Genomic DNA, 16,838 nt, shown 5'->3' with positions numbered 1-16,838 from the left:
CACAGCAGTTGAATAAGCCTTGAGTAATCAATAGTGAAGAATGAAAGGTCAGATCCATTCAGCAACATTTCTGTAAGCTCAGTGTGGCGGTGTCAGACAGAAATGTTAGAAGAGAAAGAAAGAAGCTGTGGTGTATTTGGCCATGATGTAAAATAACAACTATTCACTCACTAGGACTACCACAAAACGTGTTACACTAAAAATGAAAGAATACTTAAGAACTTAAAAAGGAAGGCAATTAGGGAACTGGGAACAAATCAATGGAAGGTCTTGGCAGACTAGCAAAAAAAATATTAGACTCCATGGGCCATGGACACTTTTCAAACTATGTCCTTTTGAAATAAATGGTGCTGTAACCTAAGTGATGAAGTGACTATTTAGTAAGCTGTTGTGGCTGACAAGCTAACTGGTAACAGAGTGTCTTAATAACACAGGCTATCTCTAGCCAGTAATAAGCTGTCGAAGCTTTCTTGCCGTGGCAACTGCTGGTAAGCTTTTGGGAGCCTTTTAACTAGTCTGTGTTTAACTGCGAGTTAATGATACGGCAGCCCTGAGAGGTCAAACACACTGGAGCTTAAGAAAAAAACACAATGGAAATATAAAACTACACATTGGAAGTATAAAAAAACAAAATCTCACAAAACACAACAGAAGCGTTTCTGGGGACACAATAACGTGACGGATCAGCGGAAGTGAAAGGAAGCAAAGCATGCAAAGGACTGCACTGAGACATGCTTACAGGAAGCGGAGGATGTGTAGGGTAATATGTGTTTACATCACATAGAGCAGCGCTCCCCAACCTTTTTTGCGCCACGGACCGGTTTATGTCCAACAATATTTTCACAAACCGGCCTTTAAGGTGTTGCGGATAAATACAACAAAATAAAACCAGTACTGGTACCAAAAAAGGAAGATTTATTAATAACACAGGGAAAAGACCCAGGAAAACAGAGTTAATTATAAATTGATAAAAAAAAATAACGATAATAAGCCCCAAAATCTGTAAATATTTATTATTTAAATATTTGCATTCTTGTGTAAGAACAGAGAAAATAAATATTAATTAATTAATAATAATTTGCTTAGGCTCCAGCTTAGTGGTTATTAGCAAATTACTAGCAACATTCCACTCAACCATTCATCAGCTGCTTTTTCTTGAAATCTACATATAAATAAATCAAAAACTTTTGTGTTTTTTTTAAATATTTTGGACCATTAACAACAACAAAAAAAATCTATCCATCCCAGCTTTAAAATGAAAGGTCCACTTTGACATCACCATTCCTTTAAAGGTCAGCAAAGCTTTTAACACCGAAAAGTGGAAAAGTAAAATGTAGACACTTCTCCAGCTGTAACACAAACCTATCACAGTCAGAATATTCATTAACTCCAGTCTACAAAGCTGTGTTCACCAAACCTAAAAAGTTTTAAAACGTGATCTAAGCCTGCGAAATTTCATTACAAACTCCTCCTCAGAGCGCTGTACAAACTACTCTGCCTTCACAAGTGAAACCACTTATTGCAATTGCACTGGAATTAACTGACCCTGTATTTGCTCTTAAAATGCTGCTTTGACCGTTGTCCCTTGTTATTTTTTGTTATTTAACACCCACCTAACACCAATTTATTTTTTAATTCAACAAATCACTGATTGTCTCCACCATGATGAGTTTGTATATTTATTCTTGTTATAAATGTTATGGAACCCTGAGATATGGATATCAGTTCATAGGCACTGTGAGAGTGGAGCACCTGCATGAATTGTCTGAATAATACAGTTCAGCTAATTGTCTCTTAAACGTTCATAATTAGGTCCATAATATGTTGCACAAAGATACAATTTCTGTATTTTTTCCTCTTTTATACCAACACAATGGATTTTAAGTCAACTATATGATCAAAGTGCACACTAGCAAGGGTTTTACAACATTTCGCATTAACTTTGAGACATTTTCAGAGTCCCAGAAATAATTGTGTGTTTGTGACAAACATCATCATGACCAGACAAGTCCTGTTCTCTTACAGACATAATAGCTGAATGTTGAATTTGCATTTTATAGTTTTGTCACTATCAACAGATATCAGTGCAAATATGGTTGCCATGATTAGGTTGAACAAAACGAAATGAACCTATCAAAGAGATAGGAACAACTTTAGGAGTGGCCAAATCAACAGTTTGGTACATCTGGCACCAAAAAGGCCTGGGAGACCACAAGTACAGTGCACAGAATCACAGAATTATTTCCATGATTAAGAAAAAAATAAAGTGTAAAACTCTGATTATACTCAAGAAGAAGAAGACCAGATGAGCCAGAAAACAGCTCAGGTACACCCGTAATATGGATAATGACCCATATACAGGAAAAGTCTTCAATGGCAAAGTCAGTGGTTTGTTCTCAGCCAAAAAGAGAATTCTCTTGATCTTAATAAGTATTGAAATTGAATTCAAAGAGACCCACGCAACAGAAGGTGGCTGCAAGAGCATCTCAGTGGAGGACACACAGCATTTATGTGCCGTCCACAGTTCTAAACTTCAAGCAGTCACTGACTGCAAAGGATTTCCATCCAAGTAGTAATAACTATGCTTGTATTTAAAATTGTTAGTTTCTCAGTTTGAGCCTCTGAAAATGGGGGACTGTGTTTAAAAATTACTGTCATTCCTAAGCAGTTAATGCAAAATGTTTGTAAAAGCCCCAGAATTAAAATTGAAAGTCTGCACTTTAATCACTTATTGATTGTATGCTTCAAAAACCCATTGTGGTGACGTACAGAAGCAAAACTACAAAATGTGTCTCTTTGTCCAAGGAATTATGGACCTAACTGTATCTGCACAGTTTTAGTTCCCAAAGCAACCACGATCTCACACATTTCCATTATTTCTAAACCAGTATACGAACCTTTAAATGAAAAGCCAATGGCTCCAGGCTGTGATTCATAAAAGTGTGCTGCTCAGTTTCCTTCTCTACCTCATCCCCAAACAGGACGCCTTACAAAAGAGTATTATGCATGCAACCTGGAGTGAAGAAGCAGGAAATGCAAACCTTTTCACACACTCTACACATGTGGGGGGGGGGGGGGTCAGTACACAAAGAACACTTACCAGGAAAACAGAGCATTCATGCAGGGTATTACTATTCATGAAGCATGGCATTGAGAGGGAGACTGCCTGCATGCTTGTTCGCATGCGCGTGGTCAGTCTCCGAGCATTTACTCTGCAAGCTGTACTTGTGTTTCTCCTGCTGGGTGCTGAGGCTTCCAGCACTGATGGGCCTGGATAAACTCCCCAGAGCGTTGGACCTGTGCAGTATTTATGAGGCCTGACTATGTTTAATTCATCCCCACTGATCTCAGGTCTATGCTCAACCTGTGCTCACACATTGTGCTTGTATGCATGATGGGTAGGAACAAGAATATGTACACCTTTAAAAAGAAGCTGTTTCCACTGGCAGTTTCTTCTTCTAGGCCTGCGTTGTCATGTTGACGTGACTGGCACAACATCACTCGAGATGAAGGACGATTTGTTTTTCTTGCAATTTCTGATCCAGTGATGTAGGATGAAAATAAAATGTATTTAAAGTTATAAATCCTTTTTCGCCTTATGACTGCTATCTTTGCAGATTTGAAGCGTCTCACACACACACGCCCACACTGTTGAGGCCTCTACAGTGCCAGTATTTGGTCATGTTCAGGTGGTGGGGTTTGGCATGGCTCAGAGCCTGTCGCTGTGAATGGAGCCCAGAGCAGCACACAGAGTATTCCAGCTCCACCCTCCAGCCCAGATTGGGCCCTCCTCTCCAGTCCAGGCTATGGTGGAGGCTGGGTGTGCTGGCTTGAGCTGCTGGAGTTGCTGGAGCTCGTGATTGGGACGGAGCCAGCCAGGCAGAGCCAGCGAGTCACACCATCCCTGTGCTGGCAGAGCCTGTCCTCCATCTCATTATAACCTGCAGCTATAGGAAATGATGAGCAACCTGTTCATGTGAGGGGAGGGAGTGTATGTGTGTACACTTGTGTGTGTATTTGCATCCAAGCATGTGTTTTTTTGTTTTTTTAAAATCAGACTGCTCCCCACTGTAATCATATGTAAATCTTGGCATTTGTTGTCCACTCATTATGCATTGTGTGTGTGTGTGTGTGTGTGTGTGTGCGTGTGTGTGTGTGTGTGTGTGCGTGTGTGTGTGTGCGTGCGTGTGTGTGTGTGTGCACATGCGCTTTGGCTTGACCCGACAGTGTGACAGCGGTGAGAGGATGAAGATTGATCACCTAAGAACACCCCAGGGCTTGGATGACTGGCAGAGACAGAGAGAGATAGAAACAGACGAGGGGGGGGGCGGTTATATAGCAAAGAAATATAAGTCAGGAGAGTGGGAGGTGAGAGGGCGGGGGAATGTGGAAAGGAATGGTTTACGGTAGAGGAGGGAGAGATAAAGAAGGAGAGAGAGGGAGAGAAATGAAGAGAGGTGGTGATTGAAGGAGATTGTTTTGGGGAGTGTGTGTGAGAGATAGAAAGGCAGAAGAGGGAGATTGAGGCCCGCAGAACATGGATACATTTACCCGTGTGAGATAAATGACTATAGATGGCTGGTGCCGCTGCGTGTGCGTGTGAATGAGAAACACAGAGACAGAATACATTTCTCTGTGTGAATGCGACCGCATGTGTGTGCTCGTGTGTGTGTGTGCGCACGATTTGTGTGAAAGCATCTGATTTCCAATCGCTCTCTCTGAGCCCCTATGGGTGGCTCATGCCAGGTTCAATCTCCGTGATCTCGGGATATTCCCTTGCACCCCGGCACGCTCCTCTGTGGGCCACAACCCTGGGGGGTGGCGGAATAAGATCACTGAGAGGGATGCGGCATCTCAATTTATCTGGAAGGAGCTGGAAAGGAAGGGGTGGACGTTACTACCGGTTACTTTCAAATGCATTACTGTGGGGACAGATACGAAGATGCTACCTGTTGGAACAACAACCGGTGAAGAAGAAGAAGGAGGAGAGGCAGTATATCTGTTCCTAAATGATATACTGTACGCACTACTGTAACAGGCACAGCTGTGTAACATCAGGTTTATTAATGACATGACCTCGTATTCGTACATTAAAGCTACAAACTCAGTAATTTTTTAATGTTATTTAACAAAAACAAAAATGTTGTACTTCTAAATATACATTGATTAGTGTGTAATTACATCTTCCAACAAACTGACACATTCTCATACATAATCCATTAAAAATACATAGGAGCATGCACCAGTTTGTTATTCCCCCAACATATTTGTTGGTCTTCCTCTTCACCTCAATGACAAGAACATATGCATAACATACTCATTAATTTCCAATATTGTCACAGTTACTTATTGTCAGCAGATTAGACAAACGACCATCTCCAGACAAAAGTCTGCTAAACAACAGCAGCAGCTGGTTATAAGCTAGCGTTATACCAGCTAATGTTATGCTCAAGTGTCCTAAAAATCACACTTTTAATCTGATAAACAAGTTTGATGTTTTATGACTTTTATCACTGAGTGTCCGAGTCCACTTCAAAGATAGTTTCACTAATGCTGGCCAACAGAAGCTAATAGCAGCTAACAGCAGCAAAAACAACAGTGCTTATCAACAGAAACGTTCAGCATATCCTAAGCAAGAAACAACTGTAATGTGATTGCCAAATTTTATACAGCAATGCATTACATTACTGCATTGCTGAAAAATTTTATGGGATTACAGTAATGCAATGATAATGAATTGCAAACACGTTCCACCCAACACTAGTAGTGCCGTTTTACCCACAGAAGTTGCCTCCTGCTGGCCATTAGAAAGAATGCAGTTTTAAGAGGCTAGAGGCTAAGTCCAGTTTTATATAAAGTCAATGACTCAATGCCTAACTGGCTTCATTTAAAAAGGATCTCTCAAATGTTCCTTTAACAGAATTTAAAAATGGATAAAATCCCAGTACAGCGCCTAGTTTGCAAGGAAAAAAGAAAAATCTAAGATATATACATAAACTGCCTGGATTTTGCTTTTTATGAACATTAGAACTCTGAATTTTTCCCTCATCTGCACAACAATAAGCAAATGAATCCCAATCTACTGTATCCATCTGCACACAATTTTTTCCTACAATCGTAGCAGGTAGCAATACTCACGACTCCGTCCTTGAGCATCTTCCTCTCCCTGGGCTCTTTGTTTCATTCTCAGATCTGACTGTTTTTCAGTCACCCCCATACCGTGTAGACCCCCGTTAATTGTTCTCTACATCTGATGATGACTCTGAAAGTGCTATGCTAAGCAACCGCATGTTTGTGAGAGCTGAGAATATGAAGAGTGTGCGTGTGTGCGGGCATGCAAAAAGCTTGTGTGTGTTTGTTCGCTCAAGGGGAATGCGAGCTTTGACTTCCTGCTAATTACCCAGCATGCTCTCTGTTCTGTGGTTAATTGTCCAGGTCCTCTTTTTCTCTCAATGGGGAGCGGGGTTGGAACGGAGTGAAAACACATCTTCTCGTCTTCTCTCTGTCTTCTAATCTATAGCCTTTATCTCCATTGTCTATCCTTCCCCTCTTGTGTCACTGTTTGTTCCGCAAGGATGAAAATTAAACACTCGGTAGCACATACGGGGCAATCTCATGAAAGAATAACCACATAAATTTATATTTTACTGCGCGTGGGTGGGCGCCTGTGTGTGAGCCCGGGTAAATGTGTGTCAGTGTGTGAGTCAGTTTTGGCTAATGTTCTGTATGGATGTGTGTTGCATATATAAGACAGAATGCATGACAGCGAGGTAGCGGTGGTTAAGGGAATCTCTGTCAGCTCTCTCTAATTATGTGTGACATTTCCACGCTGGACCCCTGTCAAAAACCCTACAATAGGCACACACAAAAGCACAAACACAAATACAAGCGCACACACGCACACACCCCAGCCTAATGATACAGAGTTGTGATTGCCGGCTGCCTGCTATGATAGAACCCCTCCATAGTCCTCAGCAACATAAATCAATGTCAATTACCTCCCCAGAGCACATTAGACACTTTCCATTCCTACTCGTAATTAGTATGGCCCATAGACATATTCCCATCCCACACCAAGCTCACAGCGGAGCTTCTGCACACAAACAACAAAGCCAGGGAATGAAATGATTTCACTGCTTAAGTTCAAACACATACCAGCACATCGAATCATACGCTTCGTGTGGCACAGAATACAAACAGTTCAGCAGCTCACCCTCTCCTTGTGCTCACACGTGCATTATTTGAGTATCACCATTAATTACCGCTGGCCTTGCCATCACAGTGAGTCAGCAGCTGTGAAAATGAATTGAAACGAGCACATGAGCCGCTTGACCTTGGACGGCGCGTGTGTGTGTTTGAGCATACATGCATGCATGCCAGAGCATATAGGTTTATGCAATGCATAACAATGTGTTGATGTTGGTGAGAGTGAGAATGTGGTATTTTTAGACAATAACCTCTTTTTTCTTTGGGTGTCATCGCCTCGTGGTCTTTCAGCCTCTATCTGTCTTCAGCTTTTTTCTCTCTCTTTTGCCTTTTTTTTTTTTCCTGGAGTCACAGGCCATACCTGACAGCTAAAAGAGAGGAACAGGGAGAGAAGCAATGGAAGAGGGAAAAAATCCAGCAAGATAGCAGTCCAACAATCAGTGGCTTAAAATGATGAGAGAGAAAGAGAGAGACAAAGCACAGACTGGCTGAATAATTGATAGAGAGTGGAACAGCGCTCCCAAACTAAATCTTCATGCTCTGAGCACGTCACCTGGTTTTGCCAACTGTTTTCAGATGAGCAGACATGCTGTTATGAAACAGCAGCGATCAAAAGGATAGAAGACCACAAAGTGCAGTGAAACACCTTTTTAAACAGAGATCATCCAGTCCAGTAACAGTGGTGGGTTATTACTGGTCCCATTAGACTAGTCTGAAAAGAAGAGAGAGCAGGCTGCAGAAGAAAGAGGACAACTCAGACACACATCTGTGCAGGAATGAGTCATTTGTCATGGTGTGGAGGTAGAGAGAAAGCACGAGGCTGGGGACTTGGAATCTGCTTTACTCCAGCTTGTCAAAGAGAAACCCGGCAACCTTCTCGGATTTTTGTGTTTTGTTCGACCACATATGAAAGATAGACGGGGCTGTCATGATGTTGCCCACTGATTTGCGGACTACTTTTGGCATTTTAGCCATCATTATCTTGGACTTTTGAAACCCCATGTGACCATATTTAAACTACGGGGTAGAGCTTTTGGTTTATCCATTATTCACCATTATATTAACTGGGATCAATTCAATTCAACTTTATTTATACAGCGCCAAATCACAACGACAGTCACCTCAAGGCACTTTACATTGTAAGGTAGACCCTACAATAATACATACAGAGAAAAAAAAACAAAAAATCATATGACCCCCTATGAGCAAGCACTTTGGTGACAGTGTGAAGGAAAAACTCCCTTTTAACAGGAAGAAACCTCCGGCAGAAGCAGGCTCAGGGAGGGGCGGGGCCATCTGCTGTGACTGGTTGGGGTGAGAGAAGGAAGACAGGATAAAGACATGCTGTGGAAGAGAGACAGAGATTAATAACAAGTATGATTCAGTGCTGAGAGGTCTATTAACACATAGTGAGTGAGAAAGGTGACTGAAGAAGAAATACTGGTAATGGTTAGCGAAAAAAACAGGTGAAAACCAAGGATACTGTGTGCATACAGTAGCACCGATCTTAGCTAAAGCTACCCTTTATTTATTTATTTATTTTGCTGTATTGAAGAAGACTTAAAACCAGTGAATGAGACCATAAAGTCACCAGAAAATGTTTTCTGAGCTGATAAGTCAAGTGGGTCATCGGGTAATTTTCTCATGGGCATCTTATATACACTCAGATATTCTTCTTTTTAAAATTATTTCAACATTATTAAAGCAGCGTGGGATCATCTTGACAGAGAAAAGGCACAAAAGGCAGCCAACATCTAAAGAAGAGCTTTGAATGTCCTTCAAGAAGCCCGGGGAACTATTCCTGAAAACTTCTTAAAGAAATGTCAAGAAAGGTTGTCTAAGAGAGTTCATGCTGTGATGAAGAATAAAGGTGGTCATATACAGATCTTCAAGCTTGTTAGATGTGCGCAAACTCTGTTTTTGCCTTATATGCTCTGTTTTAATTTATATTTGCATCTGTTTCCTATTTTACTAGCAAAACATCCAGAAATTAGGGGTTCAAGACTGGTTGGTTTGGGGTTTTTTCATGATTTATAAAGACTTAGTAGTAATTTGGTAGTAATTAGTTCCACCTATTCATAATGCATTCCACCAAGTCACTGCTTAGTCCTGTGAATCTGGCCTGATTAGGCAGGAGATAAAATTAGAAGTCAGATTTTAAACAAACCCCTGGCTTTGCCAAACATTTAGGAAGAGAAAAACATACAAATTGTAAAATAATTACCCAAATCCTAAACTGTTGGCTTGTTTACTCCCCATCCTATTGTCTCGCCACTTTTTTGGCCTGTCAGAGTAATTATTTTTTGTGAGGATAATGTTATCCTAACAGAGAAGTTATGGAAATAGTTTAGCATTTGTAATAATCCAAAATTATCCATTAATCATGACAGAATGCTGAAAACCCAGGCTCTAGGCCTCACACTGCATTTAGATGAAGTGACGGCCAAAAATTGTTTCCCCTCTTTGCAGAAATGTCTGTGTGGCCAAGGTTCATTATTCACAAGATAAAAGTAGGAGAGCATTCAGAGACCATCTTCATATGTGCACACAAACACAGTAGCAAACACACAAACAAGCAAGTTCCACAAAAAGCTGGCACAAAAGACTTTATTTTTCTGTTCAGTCATCTCTGAGGCAGTGGAGTGACCTTCTCTCCTCTGATAGATCACACTCACCTCACCTGAGGGCTTTGTTCTGTCATACCACCTGAGGTCTGCGTAGGGGCTGTGTGTGTGCATGCATGCCACAAAAGATGTCACAAAGGTTTCACTGAAGTTCTTCTTCTTGTGTCCTTTAAAAGAGTCTTCAAGTGCAGTCTTTCTCCTTGCTATGGCGAAAGTGTTCTTTCAAGGTCAGATAACAAAAGAAAATCCGAAAGAAGAAAGGGACTTTTTTTTGTAGGAGGGGAACGAGGGAAGACATGATTATAGGAATAAAAAAGGGGGAGAAAGAAGAGGAATATTGGAGTGGTAGTGGAAGAGAAAAGATAAGACAAGAAATAGGAAAAGCAGCTGGGGTAGGGGGGGAGCAGCGAAAGAGTGAGCGGGTGAGCAGGTGCAGTGATAGCAGAGGATAATGGGTAATATGAGCAAAGGGATGATGGTTCAAATCCCCCTTTTATCCTCTCTCTGAGCTCTGACCCTACCTGGACAATGAGGACAGCAAAAGGGGGATGGCAGTGATCCTCTCCAGCCATTAAGGGCAGAAACAAGGCAAATTATAAGTGGGGTGAACAGAGGAGAAGCGAAGCCACAGAAGAAGGAAAAAAACAGGGCAGAGCAGGTGGAGGTTAAAAAGAGACCTCGGACTGGAACAGCACTGAATTGGAGACACAATCAGTTCAAGGATGTTAAAACCCATATGGCAGGAAGGGTTCATCGGAAAGTAAATTGGACAGAAGCTTGCACATATGCCCTGTCATCCAGACGGTGATTAGGTTATAGTTTGGTGTGTTTGCACTCAAACAGAGCTTGTTTTAACCACTTACTTTATAAAGCATCTTTCTGTGTGTGCTGACTTTTCTTTTTTTCACCCCTTTTTCTCATCTTCAGGCATTTTTTGTTCAAGACGTCGTCAGGGACCACCCCTCTCTTCAGTAGCTCCTCCCCCGGATACCCCCTGACCTCGGGAACAGTGTATTCTCCACCGCCTCGCCTGCTACCCAGAAACACCTTCTCCCGCTCAGCCTTCAAACTAAAGAAGCCGTCCAAGTACTGCAGCTGGAAATGTGCCGCGGTGACAGCCATCGCAGCCGCTGCCTTGCTGGCCATCCTGCTGTCTTACTTCATTGGTAAGTGAAAGCATTTTTATGAAAAGGGTTAACCAGATTTTATTTTATTTTTTGTCTATATATACACCCCTGAACAAATACAAGCTCAGTCGACACACTGTGTCGCATTGACCTAAAATGCATAAACCTCCCACACCTCCACGACAAAGTGTCAAGTTAGTAGCCCCTGCCTGTAAAACACAAAGCAGATTCAGAAGGTGCGAGCTTTGTCACTTCAGTCGACTGCTGCACTGTCAAAATCGACCCCAGCTGGAGCCTCGGCCTCCAGTCAGCATCAGTGCACAGGCAGTTAGAGGGGCAGAAAGATACACAAACCGCAGCATACTGCGGCTGTTTCTGCAAGCAGGTATCAGTCAAGGTAGGAATCCTAACAGACCCAGCAGGAAAGTGGATGTTTTTCACTGATCTGAAGCCAACGTGCGATAGTCATACTTTAAGGAATGGCAGATACTCAGAGGAGAGCACTTACCCAGCACATCAGGAAGAGATTCTGATGGGCTGTCTACCGGCAAATCTGTGTGAAGAGAAGGGAGGAAAAAAATACAAAACATTGCTTAGAGTGTGTGTGGGAGTGTGTGTGTGGGCGTGGATTTTATTCCTTCTTGACCTCATTCACTGGACAAAAGAATGCAAACCTGTGTGTGTGTGTGTGTGTGTGTGTGTGTTTGTGTGTGGAAGACAATAGAAGGAGGAGGAACAGAAAATGAGGAAATGTAATTATGTATGAATGTGCATGTTTGTGTGTTTGTCTATTTCACTGTGTTAGTGTGTGTGCAAGAAGGCAGATGTGCCACTGAGCCCCTGATTGGCCTCTTACCCAAGAGACCAGAGTCAACAGATGGGGGGAAGAGTGGCATCAGCAGAAATAACAACCCTCTCTACATATATTATTAAGATCATTTTTTTCTTTATTTATAAATATATTTATCCAAACGTGACCACATCGATCTAACCGTCCATAGTGAGTTTGTGATATATGCACCCATATGTGTGTCGTATGCATCCCGACCTACCGAATTTCATGCATGTGCACTCCAATCTGTGCATGTGTCAGTATTTGTGTGATTTGTGTAACCCCCGTGGAGTGCCCTTGACAGTAGTGGTGTGTGTCCTCCAGAGCAGATCAAGGCCTCTTGCCGAGGGCACACAGTAAGATCCATTCTCTCCTGAGCTTTACACGGTCACACTGCAGTAGACAGCCACATATGGAGCCACAAAACAAAAGCCGGGAGAAGGACGAAGGACGGCAACCGCTGCCCTCATACCCCCTAACCCCCCCCCCCGAAATCCTCTCCATATGTACTCAAGGGCACTGGAGCGCAGAAAGGACCAAAGACCTCCCGTTATTCATCTTTTACTCGAAGCGCAGAGCTCACCTGGGGCTTTAATGACACAAATATTTGTTTTCTTCAGAACATATAATTGTTAAATGAACATCTAATTGGGGAAATAAATCAAAACACATTTGTTTCAAAGACTAATTTTTGCTTCTACCTTTCTCCACTCCATCAGTAATTTTTGGGTACCTGCAGACACATAAAGCTTGCTAACAACAGCCTGTCTTAATAATAGGTACTTTTAGATTGTTAGCTATATTATAAAAGATTTTTCTTTTTTATTATTGGTGTATTTACAGCACAAAAGAGCAAGCTATCCAGATACCCTGTCAGTATACTGTATAATATTGCATTTTTAATGGAATTGCATGATTAAGGGGAAATAGAGTGTAATATTTTTCCCTCTAAGCCCCACTTTCTGTATATTTTTCAGTTTAGTTTTATTATATGCCAAATAGTGTGTGTGTGTGTGTGTATGCTTCACCACCAAACTTAATTGTCCAACTGGCTATAATTCAGTAAGCTGAAACAAAGCTGAAATGATACTTTATTGTTATTATTACTATTGCTAACTGTGGCCCCTTTTCAGCTGTTGTAAGGAAATGTTTTTGCTCCGGTGTTTTTTCTACGCTGAACAAAGCTGTAGCAGTGCTGCCAAGCCTGAAACCCTTGTGTTTACCATGCTTTTTGTAGCGTTAATCGTGCAGCGAGTTCACTACTCATAAGGGGGATTTTGTACTACCTTGTTTGTGTGTTATGTGTGCGTGGGGCCCAGCGCTCACTGTGGGGATTGTGCAGAGCACCCAGAGCCATGCAGCGTGAAGAGGACCCCTCTGAGGCGTCCGCCCAGGAGCCCACTCATAAATTACACCAAGACACATGTGCCTGAACAGCACTTTTTCATTTTTTGTGCTGGTTGGCGTGTGTGTGTGTGAGAACTCCTAACTTCTCCGTGTGTGTCTGAGAGTGTGCTGGCCTTCAAATGATTTGCCTTTCCTTCTTTTTTCTTTATTCAGACTTCACATGAATATTAAGAAGAAAAAAATTGCTTGACAATCTTCCAGAAACTCAGGCGCGCACATGTGTGTGCCAATTGAGGACGACAGCTTCAGAAAAAACATGACTTTGCATGTTTCAGGAGCACAGCTGACTCGCTGTATCTCTGTGAAGCTTATTTACTGTGTCCTACTGTTAGAATGAAGCCTTGGGGATGAGATAAACATACACACGTAGCATGAAAAAAGCGTTTGGAGCTGCGAGTCGTTATTTATGTCTGTGTGAGTTCGAGGGAGTTTATTTGTAAGGGAGGACAGAAAGCGTTTTTTTTTTTTTTCTCTCTTCAAACTCCAGCGGAGTATGGCCTCCTCTTTATGTGTGAAGGAATGACTGAACGGATGGAGGGAGGAGGATAAACGAGAGTGCTTGTTCTTCATTCCCCCGGCGTCTTGTTTGCTTGCTCCGCATGGAGCACCTGAGCCAAAGGAGAGGTGGTTGCTAGGATACAGGTGAGCGGTTGGCATACAGGAGAGAAGACAGGTCCATCATTGTGAATGGCAACCTGGAGAGAACGAGATAGAGAGGGGTGAGAGAAGAAGAAAAAAAAGGAACGGGGTGGAATGGAGTTGGTGCACAGGGGGCAGAGGGGAACATAAAGGGGAAAGAAAAAGGAGGGATAGATCAGTGGAGAGACAGAGGAGAGGAGGGCTGATATGTCACTGTCAGCACTGTAAGGTGTGAGATTGGTTGATGGGGGGGCGCGGGTGAGGTTGTTTGTGCTGCTGAGGAAAGTCGAGGAGATGAGGAGGAGGAGTGACAAGACAACCAGGTGTGGAGAGAAGAAACTGAAGGGAGGCAGAAGGGGGAGAGATGAAGGAGAGCGTGGCCTCCTGAGGGCTCTGTCACCTGGAATATCTGCGGGACTAATGTCTCCTAATTGATCACAGCGAGCAGAGAACAGAGGGAGTGTGACAGAGGACAGAGAGAGGCTGTGAAGGACAAGGGGTGACGAAAAAGAGAAGTTAGAGAGGATTAAAAAAAGAGAACAGGGATGTAAACCTCTGAGAGCAAAAACATATCCAGCAAGGGGGGTAAAACAGATAGAAATGCGCTGTAGTGAGGAATGAGAGGAGAGCCTGGCTTGATGGATGAGAAATCGAGGTCGTGTCAAACTGCTTGCGCCCAGGTGGACTGTTTTCATACACACATGCACAGGTGTGCCCTTGACTGCAATGAGTAAACTTGCTAGCGGGCGCTTGTGTCACCTTTGCAGGGGTGTTTGGCGCCGATGTGTGCGCGTGTGCATCTGCGGAATTTGTCAGGCGACGTGGCATAATCCACATGGTATTGTCACCACTAATGAGTAAGAGCGCACATACGCACGCACAGGCGCGCGCACACACACGATGTATTTTTAGTCTTACTCTCAGCTCCCCTGTCTGTTGATTCAACAGAACCACACTCCACACACACACACACACACACAGTGGCACTGTCATCGAGCGTGACCTTCATGCCTCCAAGCCGACCACTTTCCATCCATCACCGCTGTCTTCCTGTTCCAGAGTGATCACAATCGCTTACTGCCCATTCTTCCCGATTACAAGTGTCTCACTACAGTGCATTCATATCACTGCTCCCTTACATAATCACATGTTAATGATTTTACTGTTCTGCCAATTGAACAGTTTCTGGACTAGAAATACAACATTAGTTCTTCGTCCCTTTCCTTATCAATCATCTTTAGAGCCTTTATATTAATTTTAAGCTCCCAGCCTTGTGTGGATGGGAGGTACTACTGTGCTACTCTTCTGAGAAAGAAAAAAAAGATTCAAAAAAAGTACCTAATTACACTTTTTGATATACATGATATACAAAAGTCTACTCTTAACAGGCTAAATGATTGATGTTTTAAAAAGTATTCATTATGTCATATTAAAAATAAGCAAAAATCGTAAAAGCATACAAGAAAAGGAGCAATTTTTTCCTAACTTGATCGTCCTTTACGCAAGAACAACTTCTATAGTGCATGCTTGTTTTCCCAAGTAGTTATATGCCAAAGTTTGTATTTATTTGAATAAGACTGCTTCTTTTATGAGTAAGTATAAAAGCAAGTCAAGACAGTCAAGTGGATAGTTGTGTTGGCCATGCAGGTCTCGCAATGTGGCTGCTTTCCAAACGCACCTCCTTGACCCCAAAGTCCCCTCTCACATTGCATGTGGCTTCCCTTCTGCTGAACTGAGGTGGAACAGCTAGAGGTCAGGATGTGTCACTCATGCCAGCGTAGGCGTCCGTGTGTGCATTTAATGTGTGTGTGTGCGGAGGTGAAGTTGCAATTGGGCATATGGTGAATGCAGGAACCTGGGCATAAGGATCAGACGTGGAGCGTGTGTCCGCAGCAGCAGGGCCTGTCGGACTGATAAAGGTTAGGATCTTACCACACGTTGCCAGTCCAGAAAATGGGCAGGGCATGGCCAGGACCAGGCACAAGGTGCTATACCATCTGCACCAGAGGGATACATGGGTCAATGCACTGGTAAAGGTAATGCAAAGCAGGGAGCAGGAGTTGTTTAAGTGGTGACATCGATGTTCTTCCTTTGACTTGAGCTTCAGTACATGCTTTGAAGGAAATAATACCCATGTGTGCATAAACCGAGGATTTGCATCCTCAGTGATGTCACTGCTGAGCGATGTTCATACCGTCTCGTGCATTAGTGTGCACGAGCTCATTTCATTCATTTATTTCCTCATTCATTTATTCATTAGTGCGGGTCTTATCGGGGCCTCAATCGTTAGTCCAATTAGGCCTATGGTGCTTCACTGGTACTGTGTTGGAAACAGGAGATGGATGAAGGCAAAGCGAAAAGAAATTGCTGTCCTCCCTTTTTTTTATCCTCTCGCTCCGTCTCTCATTTTCTTTCGGTTTCTCCGTCTCTTGGCCTCCACAGCGAACTCTTTTCTCTGTCTTTCGTCCTCACTCATTCTCTCCCACTCTCTGATCTGTGATAAGATAGCATAGTTCCTCATATCCTGTTTCTAATACAGATCGATGAGAGGGAAAGGAGCGAGGTAGGAAGGGAGGGATGAGACGAGGCAGAGTGGGTTGATGTTGCTGGGGGGAGTAAAGCGGCGGGGGGGTCAGGGTAGAGATATCTGAAGAGGAAATGAGGATTCAGAAAGGAGGACATCACTCAGATTCACATCTCTTTTCATTTAACCAATCACACACGTGCACGCACACGCGCACCCACACGCGCGCCGGGCGGCTACGTCTGCGCCGGGCCGTCTCAATATTTCGGTGCCAATAAAGAAACCATTTTCAGCTGTGTGATTGAGTGAGTTGCTGTTTCTCTCGGCTAGACACAGCCGTGCAGGTAGGAGCTGCCAGCAACTCGCATAACCTTTTGTGTTGCAGTCAATTACAGTTCAGTTGCATCAGCTGGGTGAGAAGGTCCCGTCGGGGGTTGCAGCGTGCGTGCGCGCTTGTTGTTAATACCATGCAATTTTCA

At 43.0% G+C, this 16,838-nt stretch overlaps 1 protein-coding gene across 8 annotated transcripts in view; it reads left to right on the top strand.

Annotated features, from left to right (window-relative positions):
- Positions 1–16,838, top strand: part of tenm2 (teneurin transmembrane protein 2) — a 211,261-nt gene that overhangs the window by 157,035 nt on the left and 37,388 nt on the right. For all 8 annotated transcript variants that reach the window (XM_040015149.1, XM_040015147.1, XM_040015148.1 and 5 more), the window contains one exon: positions 10,758–10,996. In XM_040015149.1, the coding sequence (XP_039871083.1) occupies positions 10,758–10,996 (239 nt within the window). The remainder of the gene's footprint in view (positions 1–10,757; positions 10,997–16,838) is intronic.

Source organism: Simochromis diagramma, unplaced genomic scaffold, assembly GCF_900408965.1.
Source record: "Simochromis diagramma unplaced genomic scaffold, fSimDia1.1 OVJJ01000685.1, whole genome shotgun sequence".
Classification (NCBI taxonomy): Eukaryota; Metazoa; Chordata; class Actinopteri; order Cichliformes; family Cichlidae; genus Simochromis; species Simochromis diagramma.
This window is presented reverse-complemented; position numbering and strand designations above follow the sequence as displayed.